General features: G+C 40.4%; 1 protein-coding gene across 2 annotated transcripts in view; it reads left to right on the top strand.

Moving 5' to 3' along the window:
* The window catches only part of ABCC4 (ATP binding cassette subfamily C member 4 (PEL blood group)), a 148,625-nt gene that overhangs the window by 8,697 nt on the left and 112,010 nt on the right, over positions 1-27,918 (top strand). Inside the window, exons 2-13 of one of the 2 annotated variants that reach the window (XM_084282236.1) lie at positions 2,069-2,179; positions 4,442-4,562; positions 5,234-5,449; positions 8,655-8,744; positions 9,116-9,279; positions 12,700-12,825; positions 15,633-15,882; positions 18,939-19,043; positions 25,283-25,372; positions 25,719-25,910; positions 27,216-27,310; positions 27,404-27,490. In XM_084282236.1, the coding sequence (XP_084138362.1) occupies positions 2,069-2,179; positions 4,442-4,562; positions 5,234-5,449; positions 8,655-8,744; positions 9,116-9,279; positions 12,700-12,825; positions 15,633-15,882; positions 18,939-19,043; positions 25,283-25,372; positions 25,719-25,910; positions 27,216-27,310; positions 27,404-27,490 (1,647 nt within the window). The remainder of the gene's footprint in view (positions 1-2,068; positions 2,180-4,441; positions 4,563-5,233; positions 5,450-8,654; positions 8,745-9,115; positions 9,280-12,699; positions 12,826-15,632; positions 15,883-18,938; positions 19,044-25,282; positions 25,373-25,718; positions 25,911-27,215; positions 27,311-27,403; positions 27,491-27,918) is intronic. The other variant, XM_084282237.1, reaches the window with a different exon arrangement.

Genomic DNA, 27,918 nt, shown 5'->3' with positions numbered 1-27,918 from the left:
CAGTGTTGGCTGCGTGCTTGGTGCTCCGCTGGACAGAAACTCTTTCAGAGATGTTTAATTAATTAATTTACTTATTTTAGTATGCTTTTTTTTTCCCTAATCTCACCATAACTTGTGGGCTTCCGAGTCTTTGCCATGTTGTCCAAAAAATTAAATGAGTCACAAAATGAATTACCATGGGTTTCTGCACAGTCTGGGTTGGTTTCCGTAGCCTTTTTAGATGTTAAAATTGATGTTACAGGGCAACATATGATTGTTTTCAGGATTATAGTTTTGACTAATGGAAAGATGTAAGAAGCCCTGAATCTGTGGTACTTCTGAGTGGAACTAAGAGTCTTAAAAAATTGAGATTTTGGCAGTTTTTACCCTCCACTGTTATCTCCATCTGCTACTTAATTTGGAAATTAAGTCTCATAGGACATACATTATTTAATTAATGTGAACCATGTAGAGTTGGGGCAGAGGAGAGATTTGCTGCAAACCAAACGTGCTCAGAGGAGGTACAGGTACCGTCAGTAAGTTTTTTGGAGAGTTTAAGGCCAAAGGATGAGCTAGGGTGAGCTCTGGCAATCCTGTAGCCTTGAGACTGTTTTGTTTCATCAGTCACTTCTCAGGTGGGGTCTCAGTCTTTCTGTGCTCTTTCTGTGTTTTCCTGCAAGTGCAGCCTCATCATGGGTCTGATGCCAAAGGAGCTGGGGAAGGTTATATGCTCCCTAACCTATTCTACCAGAAAGCAGCCCTCTGGCTTGTTCAGGGAGTACGCTGGAGCTGGTACAGATGCTGCAAGAGGAGGAACACTTGGTATCAGCCACAGGAGCGGGCTGAAACCTGCACAGGTTTCCCGTGGCTGTTCTTTAGAGAAGTTGTGGCGGTGATTTGGGCCCTGATGCTGTGCTGGCCATACAGTCCAAGCACAAGACTTGCCTGACAAGGACCTTCTATTCCTCAGCGTACATTTAACGTGCGCTGAGGACTTAGCAGCTCTCACATGATACAGATCTTCAGTACTCCTTCCAAGAGTTCAAAAAGGGCTGTTAAGCATCAAAGATGGTACTTTAGGGATAGATTTAATCCTTGGATGAGTCACGCAAATGCTGTGCGCTGACATGCTCAGTACCGAAGGAGAAATATTATTGATCCCATCTGTCTCGTAGTCGTGCCATGGGGCCTGTGAGAAAGGTTGTTGTGACACTTCTGCCTTGGAAGAAACTCTCTGGCCCCCTCTTCTAGCATTCATCCTTCCTCACCACCCTGTCGGACACTAAACAACAAACTTCTCATAAGCCAGCGTACAACATTAAGTTGGAGCATGCCCGAGCAAGAAATGCAAAGCTAGTTGATGAGTATTCGTAACCACTGTTGTGGCTGGGAATAAATAAATGCCCTCGTTGTAAACCATCACAGCCTTGAATTCTCACATGCACGCCTTCCAGAAAATAATACACTTCATGCAGTGCGCCAGGTGCTCTTCTAAAAACCGTGTTGGTGAAGTAGGGAAATGATGAGGCATCAGAAACTGAACTTTGACAGGCAATCGACACCAGACATACACCTTGTCACGAGTGCAAGAAATGTTTTTTCCCAAAACAGGTCCATCCCTGACATCTTGGTTCTGTTTGTGTTTGCCAACCTGGCAAATAGTTCAAGGGAACAAGCACGAGAGCTAAAATTCACACTTTTCCAGGAAACTAAATAGCACAGATTCAGAAATACAAGATAAGTGTCAAACTGCAGTTTTTCTAGCTTCCCTGTTCCCTCTCAGGCATGAATGTTTCATAGATGTCACTCGCTTTTGCTCCTTCTTATGGGTGATGTTGTTGCTTTTGTTCTTTCTGTCGTGCATCTCCTGGATGCCTGGGAGTAAAGTGCTGTGGGGTCTGAACAACTTCAGGACCTTGCTTGGGGATGACTTTTTAGGGTTTGTGAAGACGAATGAGGTAAAATGTGAGGATGTTGAGGGATGCTCAAGAAGAGAAGGGAAGAAAGGGGTAAAAGAATGAAATTAACATGTAAAGAAATTGCTGTTGTGGTCTGCTGATCAGTTTGTTAATAATCTGCATTTAAACAGGTGGTTGAATCCCTTATTTATTATTGGCCACAAACGGAAACTTGAAGAAGATGATATGTATAAAGTGCTGCCAGAAGATTCCTCAGAGAAGCTGGGAGAGGAGTTGCAGTGGTAAGGAGAGTCATTGTTCTATTTCATTGTATTTCAGGTGGGGAAGGTGAGGTTTTATTCGTGTTATAAAATTTGAAGAGGCTGTTGTAAAGTTTAACAAGGTCTACTGTTAAAAATGCTGGAGAGTTAGGAGTAGTATTTAGAGGTGATACCATGGAAGTGTTTTCATTTCTTTACATACATAACGAAGGGACATTAGAATATTCCTATTATTATCATTTGTAATTTGTCTGGGCACTTTGCAGAATGCTTGAAAAAGATGATTTTTTTATCAGCTGTTATTGCTCTAATCCTTAATAAATGAATCCAAGCCTTCTGGTCTGTGGAAGAATAGCTATGAAAACCTTAAAAAACGCTCTTCATAAAAGTGAGGAAAAATATTCTCGTTGTTTTGGAGAACAAACTGAACTGAGAACTGTGTACGCTTTCTACATGTGTACGTAAACATATGTCTGTTGAAGATACACCACTTTTTGACAGAGTGGGTAAAATGCCTTGGACGTCATGTACATCTAAAAGCATGCTTCTAGGGGGTGTTTTTATTTTATAATAAAATACCCTTTTTATTTTATAATAAAATACCCTTTCCTAGACTGCTTACCGGTTCATGTCATCATGGACCCAAAAGGCTCTCTTTCTTTTCTACTAACAGTGAAATATCTCCCAAGAATAGTAAATTACGTAAATTATCTTGAACCTTGCCTCTTGAGAGAGGTTTTTGGTCATCAAACAATCTTTTGTTAAATACCATCAGAAGAAGAGATCTCTTGTAGTGAAGAGGGTGGCCTTTATATTAATAAAAACGTGGCCTTGCCCTTGTGCTGAAGGATGTCAAACAAATCAACTTTCCTAATGGTTTGGTTGAGACAAGAAAATGCTCCTAAGGAGTAAAGAGAGTCCAGAAACTAAAGGTTATGACCAGTTCCGACATCACCCTGCTGTGGCTGAAGAAAGAGGGAAGGTGACCAACTCGTAGGAATGCTGCTTTTAACATCTTTCTAGCAGGAGATCTTTGCCAAACTCCAAGGATGTGTCGTGAAGCGGTTCAGGGAGTTCACTGTAGAGGAAGGCGAACACTTTCCAGTGATTCTTACAGTAAAAGCACACACTTTCCATGAGGCAGGAAGCGGTAGAAAACACAGCATGCCGAAAATATTTTGTTCTTTTTTATTCCTTAGTGCGCTTGGCCAAGAAGCAAAGAATATAATTTCATAAATAGCCACTGAAGGAAGCAGCCTTTTTTCTTTGGCCAGCAAACAGAACCTACGCAGATTCAGTTCTGATTGTGAAGGATTTAGACAATAGCTCTAATCCTTCTAACAAAAAAAAGAGAGTAAAAATGAATCAGTTATGTTTCCTTATCTGTACTGCGTGCTTCAAACTTGTGTGTGGGGTTGCAAAATAAGAAGTTTGGCTTTCATGCCTTAGACTTATTTCAGCCCTCAAGCTAGCGAGGTCAGAGAGCCTGGCAGAAAATACTTAGCCTCCAGGAACAAGGGGGGACGTCTTGTCTGACAACAGCGTGCTTTAAGAAGGCTGCTTAGGTTCTGGTTCTTCTTGTTCATATGTAACTGAGCAGTCGTGCTTGTTATTCCTGTCTTTGATTTTAATGTGAACAGATTGTGTCCTGCTTGTGGGTAGGCACATGGTAACACAAAGGCCTCTGCCACTCCGCTGTTGTAATCCTCGCTTTCAGAGAGCCGTGGGGAGTGTGAAGTGAGGGAGCTGCTGCAGATGGCTCCTCTTGCTCTGGTGCCTCGTCTGCTCAGCCTCCTGGAAGCACGTGGTGGAGACGAGGAAGGGTCAGACACGAGAAAGGTCAGACACGAGAAAGACACCACAACCATTCCGGCTTATAGAGTTCATAGCAAGAACCTATGGTACTCCGTGCTGCCCCTGTTCAGCCCTTAGTCTGGAGATCATACGATGACAGGCTCTTAATGAAGGTGACTGGCTGCTTGAGCTGAGAGGAGAACAAAGAAAGAAAGGGTTCATCAGCTGCAAATACGTCAAAGGCAGTAGTAGTCAACAGTGGCAAATTGTTTGCAATGATAGGAGAACAAATAGGCCTGTTATACAAAGTGCAATGTGTTTATGTGGACGAGGAAACATGACTACCTGTTATCTTATTAATTTCTTAAGGAATGTGGAGTATAAAGGTGATCATGGCAGTCTTGCTGCAAGTCTGAAACTGTTTTATTCCAGGTAATTGCCTTACGGTTTTACTTCTGTCCTCCAGCATGTTTGCCTTTTATTTGTCAGGTACTGGGATAAAGAGGTGCAAAAAGCAAAAAAGAGAGGAAAAACACCCCATTTAACAAAAGCGATAATTCTTTGTTACTGGAAATCCTATTTAGTTTTTGGAATTTTCACAATGATTGAGGTAAGTGGTGTAAAATGCGACACAACACATTTCTTAGCTAACAGTGATGTGCAATTTGGCCTCTCGAGATTGTGTGATTCATAGCAGTGATTTCACACTGGGCTGTTCAGAGAACCCGTAGCGTTTGTACTCTCTCTCAAAAATACTCTCTTTTCTAAGAGCTGCAGCTCTTTGAAACTGAAAAAGTGAGTTGTAACTGCAGGATTACGGACTTGGAACAGAGAACCGATTTCAGCGCAATACTTCTGAGACATGACAAGCCATCTGACCTGCTTTGTAATGCTTGGCTGGATTTTATGTTGAGTGGGATGATGTCCTGTAGAAGAGGTTGTTCTTTTTTTGCTGTGCGTAAGTGGTTGTAAAGGACGCACTACGTCATCTTTAAAAACGCTACTGTGGTATATACTCATGTAACTTTAATAGCATCAAAGTTTTTATTGGTAATCGAGAGAGTTCTTTTTAAAGATTCATCCAAATTTTTATGTGGAACATTTTTGTTTTGGATATCATGTTCATAAAAATTGGCCTGATGTTTCAGAGCTTAAAGAAGACCAAATAATGTGGGGTGTGACTTGCAGCAGGAACTTGACTCTTATTTGCCCAGGCACCAGGTTGGGTAGCGTGTTACGATACGAAATTGCTTATACTTTTTTCCTTTCTTTCTCTTTTAGGAAACCCTCAAAATAGTTCAACCGATACTTTTGGGAAAAATTATTAATTATTTTGAAAACTACGATGAGGTAGCTTTGAAATTTGCGTATTGCTACGCAGGTGCTCTGTCTGTGTGCACACTTATTCTGGCTATAATGCACCACCTATACTTCTATCATGTACAGCGGGCTGGCATGAAGCTGAGGGTAGCTATGTGTCATATGATTTATCGGAAGGTAAGCAAATGTTTGGCGTTTGATTGCTATTTCGTTTGAGATGGAAGGCTAAAAATATGTTTGTTGTATTCATTCCTGCAATTCCACTGAAATTACTCATTGTATACATTGATCTTAAATGAACCCGTGTGCTTTTTTTGCTCCTTCTTCATCAATACCGTGTCTGAATGACCACTTCAGTCCTTGTAGTGAAAGAGGTGGTAAGTTATCCTGGCCCTAAAGTCTGGGAGGAGCTGCTGATTTTCACCTGCTGGAGCAGCAGGAGGTGGCCAGCCTAGGGCAGAAGGACCAGGAGGTGCTGGATCCTGCCTGTCACCTGCTGAGCCCTCAAGTGTCTTCCCCAGGAAGGACTTTGTGCTTGGCTGTCACCGTCTGCTTTGGCACGCTTAGTTGCCAGGGAATTGCTTCGCTGTTTGATCTTCTCCCCCTTGCCGAGTTTATGAACTGCCCGCTCGGCAGGTCAGGGGGATTTCTCCCTCTCTGGGTGCTTGGGATCAGTTCTGTGAGCTGCAGGACTGCTGCTGCCCCCTCCAGGCTGCAGGGGATGCTTCTTCACAGGCACCCAAGCCGCTGAGGCTGTCTCCACTTCTAAGCAAGCAGTCCCTGCTGGGGATGCTGGAAGGGAACAACATGTCCCGTCTTCCAGCTTCAGTGCTACTGGGATAGTGACCTGCCAGTGCTTGCCTCAGCACAGAAGTTTAAGTAAAGGATCAGGAGTGTAAACCTTATTTAGAATGTAAAAAAAAAAATCATGTTATTTTAGCCACTGAACATAGGTGCCGTCCACCTAAGACTGCTGCTGCAGGTCACGTCAAGTTTCTGAGCAAAGCAGTAAAGTGGGGAGGGTAAAAACGGCCCCACTGGAAGCAGCGATTGTTTTTCATGCACATACTTATTCTCCTCCCTCTTCTGCTACCTTGGAAATTATCCTCTGGGAACTCAGCTCTAAGATGGCACACTGCTTTCTTGTACATAAACATATCTCTAAGGTATTAATTTACTAAACTGATTATCGCAGCACAGTTTGAAATTCATGCAATCCGTACATAGCGGCCTTGGTTGTTGCAGTGTTGGTATTAGCTGAGAAGCCCGGAAGCTTGGAAAAGAAGTGTTCGTAACGTGCACCCTTATTTTGAGGGATGTGATTAAATGGAAAATTAATCTCCCCTCATCTCATAAATGTTTACTCCTGAGGGTTAAGGCTGAGGTCGGGCAGAACATTGATAAACCTTCCTAATAACACTGATAAACCTTACTAATAACACTAATCAGCTGTCTTCATTATCTGAGGTTTGGAGATAGGTCATACGTTGTCTTTATCCTCCTAGATGCTTCTGAAAAAATCTGGATGCTAATTTACCAGCACTTCTGTGGTGACCATTAAATGTAGTAAATAGAACATCGGATTTGTGAGGATGAGTGGGTTGGATGAGAGAGTACCCTTGATACAGAACCTAAGATGCTGGTCATTCTTAACTTTAAGCCCTTTTTTGGTTCCTAGAAAGTTAAAAATCTTACCTTGTTTGCAAACAGCCCGTATTCAAACTCCGAGATACTTTGTCATCACTAAGAAACAGTGGTGATGCACATGGGAAGAGATGCAAATGGGATCTGTTGCATGGCTCAATTCTGTTTTAAAACCAAAGGCTGTGTATGGAAGGCTGCTGACTTTTTTGAAGAGTGAAACTGTGCAAGTTCTTCCAGGTTCAGAATAAACACTAAAGCAGTTTAAGCCGCGAGGTAGTTGAGATAGGAAGCAACCAGAAGGGTGTCAGGAGTGATTTGACTGAATAGTTACAGTATTCTTTTGCGTGTTCACTTTTTCCCCTATTCCTGTGCTTTTGAATTAACAACGTGGGGCAGGGAGAGATTAAAACACTGAGATGAGAGCGCAGAAAGCAAAGAATGGTTACAACATTGAAATTGGGCCTGCACAGTTTCATCTGAAAGAAAGAATAGAGTTTAAACTAAGACATAAAGAGTACAAACATCTCTCATTGGTTCATATAATTAAAGCCTGTTGTGTTTGAGAAAGCTTGCTTGCTGGGAAAGACATCCGTATGTCAAATTTATGGGCAGAAAATGAAGCAGATCTTTGTGCTGAAACCAGAAAATTGGCAAACATAAAAGAAAACGTAAATTCAATTTACAGCTGCTTTTTAAAAAGGTATTAGCTTTAATTAATCTTCAGTTGTAGTCCTTACGTTCAGCGTGCGTTTGGAAGTGTCATGATCAAAGCCTTATTTTAAGCCATGAGTAGTGGAAAGGGAAAGTAGAAGTGTGCCACGAAAAAAAGCGAAATGTTTTTGGGGCGTGAACTATTCCTGGTCCAGGAAGATGCGAAGCACATTTTGTTTGGTATTTCACTGTGCTGCAAAAGTGTGTTTTCTTAGTGGCAGGTATGGAAGGAAGCAGGCAGCGATCTGCATCTTTGAGCTATCTCAGTTTGGATCTCTGCAGAAACGCCCTGACTGCATGCTTATAGATAAGATGTTTGGGGGGATATTGTTAAATCATATGCTATTTTGTACTGATTAACCTACTTATCAGCCTGTGAAACTATTTAATATTTATTTATTATTGTGGCCTTTCATAACACATGCTTAATTTAATAAAATCCAGAAATCATAGGATTTTACAAGAGCTATGAACAAAGGAAATGCTTATACTTTGTGAAGGGACATTAACTGATTTACAAAAACAGAAGACAGCTTGTGGTGTTATTAAGGAGTGGCCAGGAATTCCACTTAAAACAGAATTATTTGACTGGCCACACGTTGTTCTGATTTTAGTTTGGTCTTCAGGTTGAGTTTTCTGTTCTCATTTTGTGCTGTGGTTCATAATGTGGGTGCGAGAGCAATGTAAACGAAAAGTTACAAGCTTTTTTTTTCAGTTTTAACAACTTGCTATGTTGGTATTTTCCCACTTTTAATCACTTCAGAGAAAGTGAAGATGGTGTTTTTTATGACATTTGAGTTCTTGAAGTCCTTGTCTAGGCTTTTTTTACGTGTTCTTCTTCAGGACTTTATTCAGAATGTGAACCAAACCAACACATGATCCAAGGTTTTTCGATGGTGCCCAGATGCTCTCAGGCAAAACCTTTTTGCCCCAGAGTTGTATTTGTGTATTGAGTCTTCTAAGTATCAGTGTGCTGTGCTGTATACATGAGCTGTGACAATTTGGGACTGTTTTGATTTTTTTTTAGGCACTGCGTCTCAGTAACGTAGCTATGGCAAAAACGACCACTGGCCAAATAGTAAATCTTCTGTCAAATGACGTGAACAAATTTGATCAGGTAAGAATTTTACAGATCTTTCCAAGGGGCTGGAAATGAAGAAGTCGTGGGTGGGGTTTGAGCTTTTGTCTACAGCTGGTGATAGGTGTTTCTTATGAACATTTCTTGTTGTTGTTTCTCAAATATCGTAGGAAAAGAAACACTCACTTAAAACATTCCTTTTTGCCCATTTAATCCTTTCCTGCTGTTTTCCTGAGCTTAAAGAAATTTGGTGCATGTAGATACGAGAAGGTCAATGTGGTAATTTGTCTTCTGAGTGAATGCCTTAGTACCTGCTGCGGGCAAAGGTGCTTTCTCAGCTTCATGTTACTAGGATTTAATGTTTTAGCTAAGACCGAAAGCTGATTTTTGCTTCTTATGTGTTTGCCTAGGTAACAATTTTCTTGCACTTCCTGTGGGCTGGACCAATTCAAGCTGTAGCAGTAACTGTGCTTCTCTGGATGGAAATAGGCCCATCGTGTCTCGCAGGAATGGCAGTTCTGATTATTCTTCTTCCTGTACAAACCTGCATTGGGAGGCTTTTTTCTTCCCTAAGGTAAGGTTGCTTGTGTTGGATTGTAGGTATTTTCTGGCCTGGGTTTGAAATTGTGCCTGCTGGATTGGCTGAGGACTAGATGAAGTTATCGTACAGCTCTGAGATCAGCTCCCATTTGGTGAGGTCTTGTCCTTTGCCTTTTATTTTTGTCAATGTTTTTCATAGTTACTAATGTGAAATTTCTGAACCCCTGTGTAGGGATTTGAAGTGGACTTTACTTCAGAGATGCTGAAAATACCTGGCACTTCTTACACATCCATTGTATTAAAGAACTGGGCTCTTTCTGTAGCTACCTTGTAGCTTTTTAGCGTCTACCTTGCAGATTTTTGGCATAGAATTGCATAACTCCTTGAATTTTGCCTTCCTGCACTGATGCTTAAGGAGCGGTTACTACAAAGGAAACATGTCAGTCCTGCCTTAAGTTTGACTTACTGAGATACAGGAGTTGCAGCAGAAAACTCTGAAAGTTTTGTGTTTAACAATCTTGCTCTCTCCTCCAAGAAAAAGATGCAGAGAGGAAAAAGGGGAAGGAACTGAGAGAAAGGAAGAACAGAATTATGGCAATGTTTTCGATGCCAGCTGTGAGGTTTCTAGCTATAAGGTTTGAGACTGTGGATGTATAAAATGAGCCTGCAGTAGTTTTCCATTGTCAGGCAAATTTAATTTATTTTTCTGTAACTTCCTCTTAAAAAATGACTTAACTCAGGTTGGAATATTGAATTATCTTCAGTGTTCTGGCTTCCTAAATTTCCTTCTCTTGTATAATTAATCATGTTCTAGTTGCATCCTGACTTTTCTAAAGTCAGGATAAAGTATTTCTACATGGAAATATTTTTTAATGTTCCTTTACCAGGTACTCATATGCTTTGTAGTTTTATGCATCTTTGTTGCTTTTCTGTTCAGGGTGAGTCGGTTTCTTCTAGCTTTTCAGATCAGTAAAACTTCTTAGTGAGTTACTGTAAGGTGGTTTTTGTTTGTTTGTTTGTTTTCAAGTTGTATTTTAAGACAGGTTTTCCAGAAGTATTGAGACTGGCATTGCCATTGCATGGCTAGGTATGAAGAGAGAACTGAGAATTACAAAATTAGACCAACTCACAGATTTCCCTGTTTGTAATCACTTCAATTATTATGCTCACATGCTATTTCTCAAATAATGAGTCATTTGGTGTTCTCCATCAAATTCTTATTTATGATAAAACCTGTTAGTAGGACACTTTCAATATATTCTTACATATGCATTTTCACTGTATATGTGTTGTGCATGCATATGTATAAAGCTACTTCACTTTTTTGTGTTTTGTTTTAATTTTAATGTCAACAGTTTAAATACTTTGCACCTAAATAGTGCCTTATCAGTGGTGTTCAAAGTGCTCTTCCAAAGTGGTAAGCATTATTGTCCCCATTTTACAGATGGGAAACTGAGGCACAAAGAGATTAAGGGACTTGTCCAGGGTCAAACAACAAGTGGCAAAAATCTCTTCTATAAGGTATGTATTCCAAAAGTTAGCCAGTGGCATTGTAACGTTCTTTGGGATGTTTCCCATTTATTTACAGCCACTTTATTGGATGCAGAGCAAGGGAAATAATTTGTTAACTTGATACGCATTTGCTTGCATATGTGTGCACAGATCTCTGTATCTTTCTGAAACACGAATGCTCAGTGAGCAGAAGGAGTTAATGGAAAAACTGAAGTGGATTCCAGCTTTGTAATGATTTGTACGTTCACATGACAATTGCTGGGAATCTGCATGGATTTAAGGAAATCATTCTATGAAGAAGTGATTTAAGGATTAAAGCTTTTGCTAAAATCCAGGCACACTCAGCATGGCAGCTAATCTGTGCTGTTATTCAGCAATGCACTTGTGACCTGGTATTATAAACCCATGTCCACACCAGTTTATGATACAGATGCTTCTCCCATTAGCTGTAGGAGTTTGTAGAAATAGATTCAGTGTCCTGCAGAATGGTAGACTCTGTATGATACGGTATTCCTTATACCTCCACAAGTACTAGATGTTGTACAAAATGCACATGACATGCTATATTATTTGAGAAATAGTACGAGTATTGGATTGAAGACCCTTTTTTTTAATATATTCAGAAGAACTCAACTCTTAAAGTGCTTTGCCATGCAATTGGAATGTTGTCATTTAAAGCTCTTTAATTTTTTTTTGAGGAAAAATAGGTGGAACAGTCATGTCAAACATGATCAGAAGAGGAGAAAAAGAACTTAGAAAAGATGCTCTAGTTCCATGCCAGTAAGGTTGGGTTAGGGTAACCGATCTTCCTCAGTCATAGCAAGACACCTTAGGACTAATTCCCATTATTTCATATCAGTTTTCTTATGCAATTATTTCTTAACATTTTATTTAGCCATCCCAATGTTTATAGATCAGTGGCGCTGAGAAGTTAGAACTTCAGGGGACTGATTATCATTTTTAAACTTTCTTCTGATGTGCTTTGATTGTGGCTATTTTTTCCAGAGCACCAGAAAAACCTTATGGGTATCAAATTAAACTGTCAAAACCAAGCAAGCCATTCTAAAGAGTTTTTTAACTTTTTCTTTTTTAATATGGTTGCCAAGTTTCATTAGATACAAATAATTTAATAGAAAAAAATGAGTTTTATTGAAAAAAAGATTGTGATAGCTTATTATGTGCTAAGTATGTTTATCTACGTGAATGAATTCAGAATTGTAATATGGTTTATTAGCATGGTTTATGCATTTATTACATGGCTTCTAACTTTCAATGCTTTTTCCTAATTAATACTGTGACTTTGTTATTTAATTATATTATAGTTTATCAGTGCGAACATAATGTGAGGTTAGAATATATATATTGAATTCAGCATTAATTACAATTAACACTTAAATACTATTTCTTAACAAATCTACATAGGTTTTTGTTTCTTCTAAATTATAGCTCATGCTCTAAGTAGTCTTTACTTTAATTAACCTTAAAAAGACACAAGCCAAGGCCTATTTCTTTAACTAAATCAAGATGGCCTTTTGAGAATGCTTGAAATTTGAAAATGACAATATTTTAAAAAATAATAATTTTTCAATTTTTAATTTAGTTCTAAATTTAGTATTTGGCAGTTTTATTATTGTGTCTTTTAATACAAAAATACGTTGTTTAAGGAAGACCACGTGTTGCTGCACACTGACATAGTATTCTGAATATGAATCAACTGACAGTTCCCTGAGGATAGAGAATGCCAGGAATACTGATAGACATACTAAATCTGTCCGCTGTGTGTCATCTGCAAGATACTGTTTTAGGAAGCTTCTTTAATGGAATTGTGGTTATGTGAACCCTCTAGAAATAAGAGCAAAAAATTAAATAAGTGTATTATATGATTATAACCAGTCTCTCTTCTTTTGAGAATCTGAGAATTTTTGCTTTCTGCTATTTACAGAAGCAAGACAGCTGCGTTTACAGATGTCAGGATTAGAACCATGAATGAAGTCATAAGTGGCATGAAGATAATAAAGATGTATGCTTGGGAAAAATCATTTGCGGAACTTGTGAGTGGTTTGAGAAGGTAATCCTGGAAAAATAAGGCTTGGTATATGATCTGTATCTGTTTCCATTTTTACATGCCAATAAACGCTGTGGAGAGAAGTTTCCTTGAACTTTTTTGGCTTTTTAAACTTTTTTTTGGCTTTTTAAACTTTCTATAGCAAGAGTGAAGGAATGAAAATACGTCCTAAGGGATAGAAGAGAAGGAAACTTCCCTTCCTAAGGGAAGACAAAAAAATCCTTTGATAGTTATAGAAGGTGTTTTTTAATGTTTCCTTTTACATTTGTGTTTAAGAACAACAACTGATAAATAAGATAGTTGTAGTTGAAGATCCTCACAGTCCTCTAAACAAATGGAAAGGAACCGATAAGCAGACTTCTCTCTTCTGAGAAATACGTGGAATCTGACTTTATGTCCTACATGAATAGCATCCTCAGATACTACTCTACTTTCTGCATTTTGAAGTATTGCTCAAACCATCTGGAAAGGGTGGAGGGCAGAATGAAAGCAGCTCAGAAATTCTCGAGTTGTTCAGCTGGCAAGGCCAACTGGCTCTGGAGTCATTTCATTCTAGAGGTCTGTCAGAATCTGGATCAAAGCTACTCATAAACTTGTTTTTCAACACTACTTATTCTTTTACTTGACAGGAGTTCAGGTGTGCATTTCCCATCACTTAGTTTTCATGTTAAGTCTGTCTCCGACATATGAGCTGCTATTCTGCCTTAGATTCTCTGATTTCATTTATTTATTATTAATTTATTTGGGGTTCAGTTTTTTAAATCGATTTTTTTTTTCCTTTACATACATGTGCAGGTTTGCAGACTTGTTAATGTTCCCTGAGACGTTTCCTCCCACGCACAAAATGCTCTTTCTTCTTCTTCAGTATATCTAGGATCCTCTGCTGAGTGAATACTCTTGATTGCTTGAAGGCTTCCCTGTCTTGCATGGAGCCAGAGAGTGTATTTGTTTATTGAAAGCTACCTCAGTGGGAGTATTCACCTTATGAAATTCAATGTCTCGTTAGGATTAGAGATTTCCTATTTAATGACGGAGAGAAACGAGCTCTACCAAAGCACATCTTGAGCCGTCTTTTGTTTCTTTCAGTGGCAAACTGTTAGAAGTCTTAAATTCATCCACATGATTATTGCTCAGTACTTCCACAGTGGCCTTTGGTAGTTGTTACGATGACATCTGAACTCCTCTGCTGTTGTTTTTTTCCTGAGGCTGTCCGTATTGGTTTCCTTTGATACAACTCAGTGCCGTAAGACAGCGTAGTATATCATATACGGCCTATGGGTGGGCTGTAATTATCTGATACTTACAGAGAATAGCACAAAGGACTGGGTGATTATCCACAGATAGCGAGAGGATTATTAAGGACTATTAGAGAGTGGGAAAAGAGTTTCTTCCAGGATTGTAGAAGTAATTGAATTAGACCCAATCCAAATAGTTTACGTACAAATGTTCTTTCACCGTACTCTGGAAGAGATCAGAGATTGTGAGCCCTTAAGCTGAAAAAAATGCCTTTGAAATCCTTTGAAAGTCTGTCAATTCAGCCAATTTGGCAAGTACAGTGTGAAAGTTGCTTAACTAGTTTTCTAGTAGTACATCGTGCATCCTTCTCTCCGTGAGTGAGAACCGACTGTACTTCAAGTGGTATAAGCATCATTTGACTTCCTAATCTTTGTATGTAGTTCCAAGTGGAAGGTCATCAAAGTGATTAAGATTTTCCCTAAGAATTGCCAGAATATTTGAGAAAAATATTTATTTGAGAAAAAATTATTTACTTAATATATATATTAAGTAAAATTCTGTGTCACTTCAGGTAAAATGAGACTATATGGGGAAGGAGCAAATTGTTATGGCTCTCTTGATAAAGGAAACCTTTTATTTTAATAAGAAGCTAAACCTGAAGGTAGCCACATTGTAGATAGTGCAGTAACATTTTGAGGATTGGACTTGAGTCATACAGAAGGGGAAACTGGAGTTTAACTGAAGTGAAAATAGAAAACATATGCATCAGCAGCTTTATTGGTTGCTGCAGGGGTCTTTATGTCTGTGCCATACATCAGGGACTAGGTAGCTGAGGAAATGGTGGGCAGCACAGCTGGCCTCGCAGACCTGTGTTTTCTGAATTACAAACCAGAACTCCCAGGGCAGTGGAAGCCAGGCATGGGGTCCAAATCAGGAAGGATTTAGGCAGAGATCAAAGGAAATACTGCAAATCCTGTGATCCAGCTTGAGGAACAGCCACTGAGAAGTGGTAAATGCTTGGGCCACAGGTGAACTCCTCATGTTCTGGAAGTTATGTTCTTCTGGTTGCAGAGTGTGTATTGATGTTAGCAAGAGTTTGTGACTGAACTCTATTGGATTTTTATGTTGGAAGGATAAGGAACTGCTGGATGCTTGGCTACTGTACAGAAGTTTTTTTCCTCTTTGCTCTTGTACACCATCTAGAAAGAGTCGAAAGGTTAGAATTGGAATTAAAATGCTAGTTTGACCAAAACTGGAAAAGAAAGTATTTTGATTTTATGTCCCTAAAGAATACTTTTTTTTTTTTTTTCGAGGAGCTATCAAAATATTAAATATTTTAAATGTTTGTTTTCCTCATTCCTAAGCCTTTTAAATGATCATTTATTATTTGCCATATGCTGTGCTTACTTCACAGTTACTTTTGAGTACAGTTCTTTACATGCGAGTTGGGGTGGTGCAAGGGGAAGAAAGGGCATAGAAGTGTAATCTTGAGAGTGGGGTCTCCCTCATCCTATTGGTGAGGGCATCTGTGATGAGAGGGATTGATGTGAATATTTGTATTTTGCATTTTTTAGGAAGGAGATTGCCATGGTTATGAAGAGCTCCTACCTTCGAGGACTGAACTTAGCCTCTTTCTTCGTGGCGAGCAAAATAACAGTGTTCATGACTTTCATGGCATATGTACTACTTGGCAATGTTATCTCCGCCAGCCGGGTGTTCGTTGCAGTGTCCCTGTATGGTGCAGTGAGACTGACAGTAACTCTCTTCTTCCCTGCGGCTGTTGAGAGAGTTTCCGAGGCAGTGGTTAGCATACGACGAATCAAGGTATGGTTGTGGATTTCTTCTCTTACTCTAACATTGTTTTATCATCACCAGAAAGTGCAGCTTTATTTTAGTTTTGCAGAGTTTGAGATTTTTACTGAAATAACCTCTTTGGAAACTGAATGTGTTCCTGTGTAAACGTGCAAAAACCCATGAAATGTGCTCTAGGGCAAGGTGAAATGTAGGAGAAAAGTAAGTGCAATGAGGCAGTGTAGACATTTCTGAAGTAAGAGGATCATGTGTGCAAATATGGTGGGATTGGGAGTCTTTAGTCAGGAAATATGGATGGCAAAAACAGCAGTGGGAGATGCATCTGCTCTGCAGAGGGAAGGTGTGAGCCCTAGCTGGTGTCCTGTAGCTTCTTTCAATACTGGAGGGCAGGCTCAGAAAGGATGAACATGCTGCTGTTTTTGGCAGAAGGACCTCATTTGTTTTGTTTTGTTTTCCATGATGTTTTGAATAAAATAGTAATGTTTGCTGTATGTACCTGTACTTCAGCATAAACTACAAGAGTGAAACATTTACATGCAAAACGTGTTTTGAATTTAAGACTTAAGAAGTCCTAAATCATCAAGCTATTGAAATACAGAATTAGTATTTTAGAACTTAAATTTGGGGGGGGAAAAGTTAATCTTGCCTAGAATGGAGTAAGCAGAAATGTGGTTTTGCAGGGTGTCACTATGTCATTTACTGATCAAAGTACCTAAAAAAGTCCTGCTTTATTTTCTTCTCTGTGTTTCTGATTATAATATTTATTTATTTTTTTTTGGTTATTGATGAATTTCTAATTGTAATAAGCCCACACATAACCCATGTATTAAACAGGTAATCTCTGCTCTTCAGAGAAACATTTTGTAAAAGTCGATGCAAATGGAATTAGAAAAGCCTAATGTGTGAAAATCCCCACCACAGCGAAATGCAGGCAGTAACGTTTATTATTACTGCTTCAACTAAATTGTGGGAGGGGAGGGAAGTGCTTGGGATGCTGGATGGTGCACGCTGGCTTTTCAAGACTTTCATGTAGCCTGTGTTCAGCTCCAGGGCAGTGCTCTTTCAAAAGATCATTCAAGCTGTGCAGGTTGAGGGACGTGGATGGAAGGCTGAAAAAGATGCCTTAGGAACAGGAGAATGACTGTCGAGTGGAGGCAGTGGCAGGCTGTTCCCTTCTTCTCCTGTCTCAGTTTCCAGTATATCCTACGGGTCACAAGATTCTGCTCCTAGCAGCTGGCTCCAGCTCCTCCGCGCTTCTGATTATGAATTAGAGAGAGAAGGAGAGAGTAGAAAACGTAGGCAAAAAATACAAAGCTGCTGGCTAGGTGTATCTGCGCAAGACTGAAAAGAATGTATTTTTTTTAAGAAGGTGAATTTTTGAACCCTTGAACGAGAGCAAGTGGGGTTTTCAGCACTGATGTTAAAATATGCTCAGATGGAGACATGGAGGCAGGAGATAGCATGCTTCGTGTGAGAATGAATTCCCCTCATAATCAGAGGGGAATCAGTAGCCTTTCCTCCATATTGATGCATACACACATAGGAACTGAAGAATATTATGGTATTTAATTTTTTTTCCCTCTAAGCTGTCTTTTCCCCTCACCTTAGCTACACAGCAACGTCTGCATCTATTCGTGAAGCTCACCCACTATTTTAGGATGAAGCGATTGCCTCAAGGTCCCCTTGTGAAACAAAGTGAGAGCAGTTGTTTTTCAGAGGGTTATTTTGGTAGAGACTGGGAAAAGAGGATAAATTTCATCTGGGTAAAAAAAGATAGTTGTTTTTTCTCAAGGACACAATCCTATCTCAAGCTAGTGTTTGCCTCTCAGCATCCTGTGGATGCTAGCAGTTCTGTTTTTCTCTGCATGGTAGACATAAACAATTCAATACTGGAAGAATGGAAGAATGTCTTAAGAGAACTTAAACAGTGTTTAAAGCTTACATTGTTTTACTGCTTTTGAACATTTTATTTCTAGTGTTGATTGCTGTCCCCATCCCCTGCTATGTTAAATCCTTAATGTTAGCCATATAATTTTTTTCTTGATTTGTGCTATTTTTATTTGAAGCCTTCCATATGCGTTACTGTGGCATTTTTGAATTAAATGGCTAGCTAGAATTTATAGCTGATACGAACGCTACTGCTAGAAGAGAAAGTCCTGGTAAAAGCTGAAACGAGACCGATTCCTTGCTAATATCTCCCTGATGTTTCATCCATCATCTAAATCCAAATCACACTTCAAAGGCCATGTGCCTCATTACAGAAACAGGCTATGTCTGGAATTCCTTTCCCTGACTACCACCTTCCTCTCCCGAGCCCTCTCTTTCACACGTAACGTTTGCAGGTACCTAAAACAGGGCCCAGCAGTGCTCACCTGGCCAGAGTTCAGACTTGCTTTGCCGTTTGGTGGAGATGTGGATGTGCACTGAGTTTGGAGGCTGCAGGAAAACGTTTGACTGCTTGCAGGTGTCTTAAGTGATACCAGCTGAATTTTGAGCAAGGTCCCTTGTGCCTGCTAACACATCACAGTGCTGTTTGTGCCCCCTTTGTCAACTTTATTCCGTTTCCTCATAGTTACTGACTTTCATAAGTCTTCAGCATTACTCTCGTGTCTGCAGGCCATTCAGTACGTGTTAACTACTTGTCTTCTCTCAAAATGTTGTGTGCTAGAGGCCTATTTCAGGTCTTCATGGTCGATGATTCAAATCATGATAGAATTGTTCTGTCTTTTGTCTCCAACTTGTAACTGTTATCCCTGAATTTTTATTATTATTATTATTATTATTTTTAGTTCTATCTGCTTCGGGATTTTTTTGTTATTGAGCAGGTTGCTGGTAGAGTTCCACAGTACTGTCACGCTGTGAAATCTGCACTTCTGGGTGATCTCTGGGATAGTTAGCTCTTAGAGGTGCATTGTTTGAATGGGTTTTGCATTGCTTTGGAATTCCTTTATCGGTGTGTTTATTTTTTCATCAATAACATGTTGTATGCTGCTTAGAAAAACATGTGTTTGGCTTCCTTTCTCATTCCCAGTCTCACATCAGTAACCCGACCTTTTCTTTTATTGCAGAACTTCCTGATACTTGATGAGGTCTCACACTTCAAGCCCCAGCTGCACGGTAGTAATGACAATGTCATTCTTCATGTTCAGGACTTGACTTGCTATTGGGATAAGGTAAACTTCTACTAAATGTTAAGGGCGTACTGGTGCTGCAGGCATGTTGAGCCTACAAAGCAGTATGTCTCTGTATGGTGTGCTGTTGCTTTGTATTGGTGCAGGAGAAACCTTTTAGTATGTTAAACTACCTCTGTTGAATAGGTTTAAAACAGTATCAAGTGCATCTTAGAAGTAGCTGCTCTTGAATTTTATACTAAATGAAAATCTGTACGTTTCTATGGGAAAATATCTCATTTAACAGCATCGTACTGCAGCTTAGATGTTTAAATTGGAATTAAGGACAGACAGCACAGTACAGCAGGCCTTAGTGTATGATGTGTTTTTTTTGTTGTTTTTTTCCTGTGAACTGAATGCTGACCGGTTCGTTAGTGTAGAAGCAGTACAATATTATACTTCATGTAACAGATTTGAAAGCTTTAGGGACGAATCTCCAAGAACTTGTTACTCTATGTGTTTTAATTGAGGTTGTTCAGCTGCAAATTGTTCGTTCTTAAAATATGCCAAAGCCACCAAAATGACTAGAAAAGGGACAATACGGAGGTGATAAATCTGTTATGTATCCTTTTCTCCAAGAGAGGCAAGTGTTGATTCTGTTTTTTAAAAATACAGTTGTTACGAGAAGCAGCAATTTGTGGTGAGTTGCTGGAGTTATTATGAGCTGCCAGTGTCCTTGCGCAAGGGAAGCTTCAGTCTCCATCAGAAACGCTGGAAGCTCTAAAAATGAGTTTTGCATATAAATGTAATGCAAATAAGACATCTCACGGATCTCCCCTTATACACCCTCCTCCCCTCACATGTGCTGTGTCCCAAGGAAGATAAAGTGTGAAAATATATGAGAGGATCCACCTTACAATACTACTCAGCTATAGAACTAAATTGCTACGTTATTATGCTTTACTTTCTCAGAGCTTCTCTGTGACATGAATTCTTTCTGAGACATTGACCAAACTTCTTAATTAAGTGACGTGGAATACTTAATAGTGAATGCGTTCTGATGCAGGGTGGAATGTATTTCTCAGCCTTTGTTTTCTCCCCAAACCAATATTATACCACTGCTAACAATCTATAGGAAATGGTTGCATAATATGTCTGTAGAACACCTTTGGGTTTTTCAGGAGTTATTTATATTAGGTGAAGTTGAATAGCATGGCTGGAATTAACTAGATTCCTTTTGGTTTAAAAAAAAAAAGAAAAGAAAACTTAATGTAATTTTCATTTTGATATTTAAGTGAAATGTGCAAAGCAGAAGAATAGTTCTCCTGGAACTATACCAGCAGTTCAGAACATTTCTCTTACACACTTCTACAATAAGGCAAAATAATTTTATGGAGTTTCTAACTGGAAAGATGGAAGAGTTCTGTGAGAGAGAAGTTATAAAAGGAATAATAAAAATATGCTATGCTTTGTCAAGTAACCAATTCAGCCTGCTGCTGCTGTATCTGGGTTTCTCATGACTCTTTGGCTCTCTGTATAGCAACCATACAGCTGGATTGGATTATATTTTTATTTTATTTTTAAAGATTATGAGTCCAAATAGGTACTTAAAAAAACCAAAACAAAACAAAAAAATCCACAACAACCCACAAATCCAAAATCACTGGAAGTAAAAAAGGGATTATTAGATAGAGTTTTAGGAAAACAACTTAACATGGTGTATTACAGTTTATCAAAAGATAAATAAAACCAATTAATTCACGGTCACACTCTTGTTTTACCGAGGCAAGTCTTATCTGAGTTCCACAGGCTGGTCTGATAGCAGCATGGGACTGGGGACTCTTCGATACGGGTTTTTTCCTGACGTGCCTTTAGTTTACAGAACGGTCTGTCTGCTTTTCAAGTGAAAAACTTGAAAATTCAGGAATTTGAACAGAGGCCAAATGTACCCCTTGTAATTTTAGTTGCTCAAATGAAGAGCTTAAGCAGTGTAGTACTTCTGTGTAACAGATCAGCTCTGAAGCCCTTAGAAGGGATGAATTACTTCTTTCATTCGGCCGCAGGGTGTGAGGTCTGCCCAGGCTCACTGAAGGAGTTGCTGCCGCTGAAGGGATCAGTCCTGTATCTTTCTGTCCTCCCGCTCTGTGCCCCTGTTCCCTGCCTTGTGTTGGCGATGATGTGTGATGTGTGACCCCATGGTGAGCCTGTTCACAGGGATAAAGCAATGAAACGCTTTTTCTGTGATTTGTTTTCTGACAGCTGAGTCCTGTGAACAACAACCCATCTGCAAGGTCAGGCCAGGAGAAGCAGCAGCAGAAGGGAGGTGACAGACATGGGTAGCTGACAGGGCGCAGGGGAGCTGGGACATTTGGTGGCAATTAGCTGTCAGGTGAACTTAGCTGTAACATCAGTCTGGGCTCTAATTTTAGTGCCTCGCTGCCTAAAAATAGAACAAACTGCCTTTCATTATGAGGAGTGCTATTTTGCAGAAATACCATGCCCTTGTGGCCGTGCTTTTTGCTTGCGTTACCGCTTCTCTGTAGGGTCTGTGACATCTTAGAGTACTGCTTTAATATATAATAATTTGGTAATTTAAAAACTTTTATTTTGATGTTTTTCTAACGTTACTCGTAGGATCTTACAGTATTTTGTTTTGAAAACCTTGGCATGGGTGGAAGTCCCCTTGCTCTCTTGTGAATACAGAAACAACATCAAGAGGTCTGAAGAGGGGCTGTGGAGGGGTGTGTGGAAAAGCTTATTTACTTTTCTAAGTACTTTCTTCTAAGTAAAATCGATTTTTCAGATCAATTTATTAAAAGATAGTTTCTCATCCTACAAACCTTGCAATAAAAAATGCATTGGCTGCCACCAGCTAGTGGAGTTCTCCCGACCTTACCTCCAGTTCAGTACCTGAACCGTGCCCGTGCGTGCACTCTAGGCTGAGAAAGCACGTTCATGGCAAAATGCTGATGGTGTGGAAAAAAAGAAAAGATCCCTGTTGCTGCCACCTCGTGGGGATGGATAACAGCAGCAACAACAGTAGGTGTGCGGGATGGCACAGCACACACAGCTTTGGGTTCTTGCAGCATGACGCTGATTTCATACAGAGAGCTGGCAGCTGTGATGGGATGTGTGCCACTGGGCTCTGAGGACCCTCCTGCTTCACCGAGCATTTCTCCTGGCCTGAGGAGGCACGTGTGTGTCAGTCTAGCTGTCACAGGTGGGATGGATACCGCAACCACGTCTCTCCCAGATCATTTGAAACAACCTTCCCCTTCGGCAGTCCCAGAGCTGGGTCACCGGGCAGCTTCCTTGCAGGGACAGGTGACAGCCTTACTCAGCCTCCCTCACGTCAGAGGGTGGCTGGAGACTTTAATTAAGCAGCCTGTCAGTAGTTTGGAGGGGCCGTTGTGCCCTTCTTCTGAATTTTAGAGCTGGGCTTTAATGTGGTTGTTTAATAGAAATACTAGCAATATCCAGCTCTTTTTTTTTTTTTTATGCTAGTATTTTGCTGTTTGCGTTGTAGTGTCAGTCACACTTATGGCAGCCTCAGATGCACGTAAGGGCAGATCCTGTTACAAGGGATTTTTGCTTTAATGAGAAGGAGCTGCACCAGACCCTTAGCTATGAGGCTTACAATAGCTATTAAAGACATGAGGATCCTTCCTTTTCCTAAGAAATAGAGGGGATGAGGAGGGGGTGCCACCGTCTGTCAATGACCAGCTGCATGGAGCTCCACCTGGGGGTGGATGAGGAGCTGGCAGGATTTATGTGTCAGGATTAAAGGGAGGGCTGGGACGGGTGACATTAGAGTGGGGGTCTGCTACAGGACACTCACCAGGAAGACTGAACAAGTGAGATCCTCTACAGGCTGATAGGAGCAACCTCACGTTCTCATAAGCTCTGGTCCTCATAGAGGAGGACTTCAACCACCCCGATATCTGTTGGAGGGACAACACAGCAGGGCATAAGCAAACCAGAAGGTTCCTGGAGTGTGTCAGTGTTAACGTCTTTCTCTACATGGTTGAGCTCACTACCTTGGATTACAGGAGAGCAGACCTTGGCCTCCTCAGGGATCTGCTTGGCAGAGTACTGTGGGATAAAGCCCCGGGGGGAAGAGGGGCTCAAGAAAGCTGGGTAATACTCATGGGTGACCTCCTCCAAACTCAAGAGCGATGCATCCCAACAAAAAGGAAGTCAGGAAGAAACACCAGGAGGCTGCATGGCTGAACAAGGAGCTCCTGGCCAAGGTCAAAAACAAAAAGGGAGCCAACAGAGGGTGGAAGCAAGCACAGGTAGCCAGTGAGGAATAAAGAGATATCGTCCGAGCAGCCAGGGATCAGGTTATGAAAGAAAGCTAAAGCCCTGTTAGAATTAAATCTGGCCAAAGACGTCAAGGGCAAAAAGAAATGCTTCCATAGGTACATCACGGATAAAGGAGCAACTGATGTCATCTATCTACCTGGACTTGTGCAAAGGATTTGAAACTGTCCCACGTGACATCCTTGTTTCTAAGTTGGAGAGATGTGAATTAGAAGGATGGACCACTCAGTGGATAAGGAATTTTCTGGATGCTCACACTCAAAGAGCTGTGATCAATGGCAGGATGTCCAGGTGGAGACTAGTGACAAGTGGTCTTCCTCAGAAGTCAGTACTGGGGCCTGGTGCTGTTCAACATCTTTGTTGGTGAGCTGGACAGAGGGATTGAGTGTGCCCTCAGTGGGTTTGCCGGTGACACCAAGCTGAGTGGCGCGGTCAGGAAGCTGGAGGGAAGGGATGCCACCCAGAGGGACCTGGACAGGCTTGAGAGGTGGGCCTGTGTGAACCTCCTGTGGTTCAACAAGGCCAAGTGCAAGGTCCTGCACCTAGGCTGAGGCAATCCCAAAAATGTATACAGGCTGGGTGATGAGTGGATTGAGAGCAGCCCTCAGGAGAAGGACTTGAAGGTGTTGGTCGATGAGAAACTCAGTGTGAGCTGGTAATGTGTGCTTGCAGCCCAGAAATCCAGCCGTGTCCTGGGCTGCATCAAAAGCAGGATGTCCAGTGGGACGAGGGAGGGGATTGTGCCCCTCTGCTCTTGTGAGACCCCACCTGGAGTGCTGCATTCGGCTCTGGGGCCCCCAGCACAAGAAGGACATGGACGTATTAGAGGGAGTCCAGAGGAGGGCCACGAGGATGCTCAGAGGGCTGGAGCACCTCTCCTATGGGGACAGGCTGAGGGAGTTGGGGTTGTTCAGCCTGGAGAAGAGAAGGCCCTGGGGAGACCTTATAGTGGCCTTCCAGTGCCTAAAGGGAACCTGTAAGAAAGCTGGAGGGGGACTCTTTGTCAGGGAGTGTTGTGATAGGACTGGACTAATGGCTTTAAACTAAAGAAGGGTACGTTGAGACTACATATCAGGAATAAATTCTTCCCTCAGAGGGTGGTGAGGGCCTGGCACAGGCTGCCCAGAGAAGCTGTGGGTGCCCCAGCCCTGGAGGTGCTCAAGGCCAGGCTGGATGGGGCTGTGGGCAGCCTGGGCTGGTGGGAGGTGTCCCTGCCCATGGCAGGGGGTGGGACTGGGTGATCTTTAAGGCCCCTTCTAGCACAGAGCGTTCCATGGTTCTATGATTTTTACAATCACACCTTGGTAGGAGAGGTGCAAAATATGTTGAGAAATAAACTCTTACCAGTGGTGTAACATAAAGGATAGGCATATTAGTAAGGACTATTGAACAAAGAATTCAAGGTCATGTATTTCCACACAAATAGTATGCAGTGTTGTCTGACAGAGGCCTCCAAGATGCGTGAGACGAAGCTGTGTCAAAGCAAATGGTACTTTCCTGTTTTGACTTTGGATGCAGCCTTGAGAGCAAGCACAGACCTAGCTTTCCCAGGCTGTAAAAGAACTTCAAAAACTCTCCCTCTTACAGCTGGTAAGAGGTGGAGCTGGACGTGTGGGGCCAGGTTGGTGAATGCCATGGAAATGTCCAGCTGAGACCTCCTGTTACTGAGGCTGCCATCCCAGCTCTGTGTTGAGCTGCAGCCTGGAGGTGTGGGCTCGGAGCAAGTACTTCTGCTACTGCCTTTAGTTTCCTCATTCCCTGAACTCAGTTTTGTCAATTACTTGTTTAGGGTTAAGGATCAATGCATTTCAGAGGTCTGTGTGAATTACTGAAGAGGTAAGCAGTGTGTCTGAAAATACAGTTGTCATATGGGTTGCTGATTTAGAGTCACTTATGTGCATTGTTCTCTGTTTCTAAAGAGTTATTTTGTTGATGTGTATTTCATACTGATTAAGCGTGACTTTTTCTTAAATCCACAGAGTTTAGAAACCCCAGCACTTCAGCAACTTTCATTTACTGTTAGACGAGGGGAATTGCTGGCTGTGATTGGGCCTGTAGGAGCTGGAAAAGTAAGTCTCGATGCTTACTCCATTCTGTGGGGTTTTTGAGTCTCTTAAACATGTCTAAAACTTGAAAATGTGAAGGTTTTTTGTGTATAAAGATACACTTTACATTGAGGTACTGTCATTCAAGGAAAGCAGATGGTCTGTGAGTGGGGAGGAGATGGTTCAAAGTTAACCAGTACTGCGTGTTTTACTTCTAGACAGCATGTAAAGGGTACTAGTACATTTATACAATTAGAGTGGCTTGAGTGACAGGGTGAAGTAGGCCATCATGACAATAAGTACTTCTTAGTTTCCATGGTGTCTTCAATGCAATCAAACTTTACATTTTTTATTTTTCAATCTTTTCCAGTCTTCACTCTTAAGTGCTGTGCTTGGTGAGCTGCCTAAAGACAAAGGTTTGATAAATGTTACTGGAAGAATCGCTTACGTTTCTCAGCAGCCTTGGGTGTTTTCTGGTACAGTAAGAAGTAATATACTGTTTGACAAGGAATATGAGAAAGAAAAATACGAAAAAGTTTTAAAAGTCTGTGCTCTTAAAAAGGTATGTTTTTTATTTTCTCTGTTTTATTTTCACAATCTTTATCGTTTCCTTCGTGTTCTTGCAGTCTAGTGGTATGTGCTGTAATATATAATACACAGAATGGATTTTTATTAGTGTAATGGGAGATACATTTCTGTTAAGTGATAGGATTTGTGCATCATTTTTGACATTCACGTGTAAGGACACTCTTGTAATTCCCAAAACTTTCACTAGAGGGGGATGTCGTTTATGTGAAGTTCTGTCACGTTTGGAAAAAGCTGTTCCCAATTATTTAATTTCATAATCATGTTTTACCCCATTCATTGATGTTATGGTAGATACATGTGTAGATGTAAAAAAATGTGGAAAAACAAATGATCAAACTAGCACCATTTGTGACTTTCATTTTGCAAATATCCTTTATGCTTTTTTTAAAAAACTCATGTATATCATGTATTATGCATTGCTAACGGCTATCAAAAGAACCTTAGTGCTATGTATTGGATAACTTCCTGAGCCCAAGTAGTTTTATGAAAAAATATTTTTGAAAGGTCTGTGTGTAAAGGAGTTTGTGACATGAGATATAGAAGAGGATTAAGCCAGATTTGTCAAGAAACAGACATTTTGCTTGGCAGCTAAAAAGGTTTTATGCAGCATGTTATAATATTCCTGTCAGCAGCAACACAGGTGAAAAGCAGATGGTTACCGTGATGAAATTTTTTTGCAAGGTTTTTATACATAGTAGGTAGAGTTTTAACATCTTCTACTGATATTCAGTCGTAGGCTGTTGTCTAAACTTAAGGTTTTAGTGACTTTAACAGACAGCAAACTGCATTAAAAAAAAAAAAAAAGCCTTCATATTTGATGGTAGATTTGCTTTTATAGTTTTGTTTCAAATTTATGTATCTTACAGAAGTTGTGGATACGTTTTGTAGCTCGGTATAAAACTTTCATATTTCCTGAAGAGGAAATACAGTAGTATAACACAGAGCACTGTATAATTTTGTTCTCTCACTCATAGTCCCAAGCCCCATAAATTAATCAATATAACACTAAGAATAGTAGTGCATTTTCCTCTGGCAAACCTGTTGAAAAAATGAACTTTAAGATCTCACCTATTTTTCCTGCTTTCTTAGTTATCTTTTGCTGAAGGTACGAAGTCATAAATTAACTGTGGATATTTCATCCCGTATGAGTTCTTGTATTTTAATGTGAGGTGATACCTTAAACAGTACTATTTAAATAAGAAAATGTTACGTTGAACCAGGTTTGTTGGAGGTTAAAATGATTTAAGAAATGCTTGCTGCCTGTTCTTTATGTCCACAGGACTTGGAATTACTAGCAGATGGTGACCTAACAGTCATAGGAGATCGTGGAGCTACACTGAGTGGGGGACAGAAGGCCCGTGTAAATCTGGCCAGGCTAGTATTTTTGTTGTTCCTAAAATGTACAAGTTGACAGACTTTGGTGGCACTTAAGATCTTGTGACGCTGACTTTTCTTTAAACCTTGTAGAGCCGTGTATCAAGATGCAGACATCTATCTTTTGGACGATCCACTGAGTGCAGTAGATGCTGAAGTTGGAAGACATTTGTTTGAAAAGTATGTTGTTGCTTTATTTTTGTTTAAAATACCATTGCTATCTTTCAATTTGTAATAGAAGAACTTGAGAAAACATTTTTGGGTAGATGGTTCTCTTCACAAAACTTCGAATGCATTCACTTTCTGTGTATATTTTTCTTCTCTTTCATATATTTGGAATAGGTATGATTTTTTTTTTTCTGTGTGACTGTTATTATTTATTTTTAAAAGCCTTGTAAAGTTCTGTTTTGAAGATATTAGAATTATTCCTAAGGGAATGTGTGTTGTTTTCTTGAAGAAAAAAAAAAAAAGGTCGTATTTTGTACATCAATAACAGGTTTTTATGAATATTTGTACCAAGTAAAGAACACCGTAGAGCAGTATTTTCAATCACTTCTTAGTTTGCTGCAGCTTTATTGGTGTAGTAATAAGCACTTCAAGTGGCTGAA

The sequence above is a fragment of the Netta rufina genome (assembly GCF_964035555.1).
Source record: "Netta rufina genome assembly, chromosome: 1".
Lineage (NCBI taxonomy): Eukaryota > Metazoa > Chordata > Aves > Anseriformes > Anatidae > Netta > Netta rufina.
The sequence above is the reverse complement of the archived record's forward strand: the minus strand, read 5'-3'. Positions and strand labels throughout refer to the sequence as shown.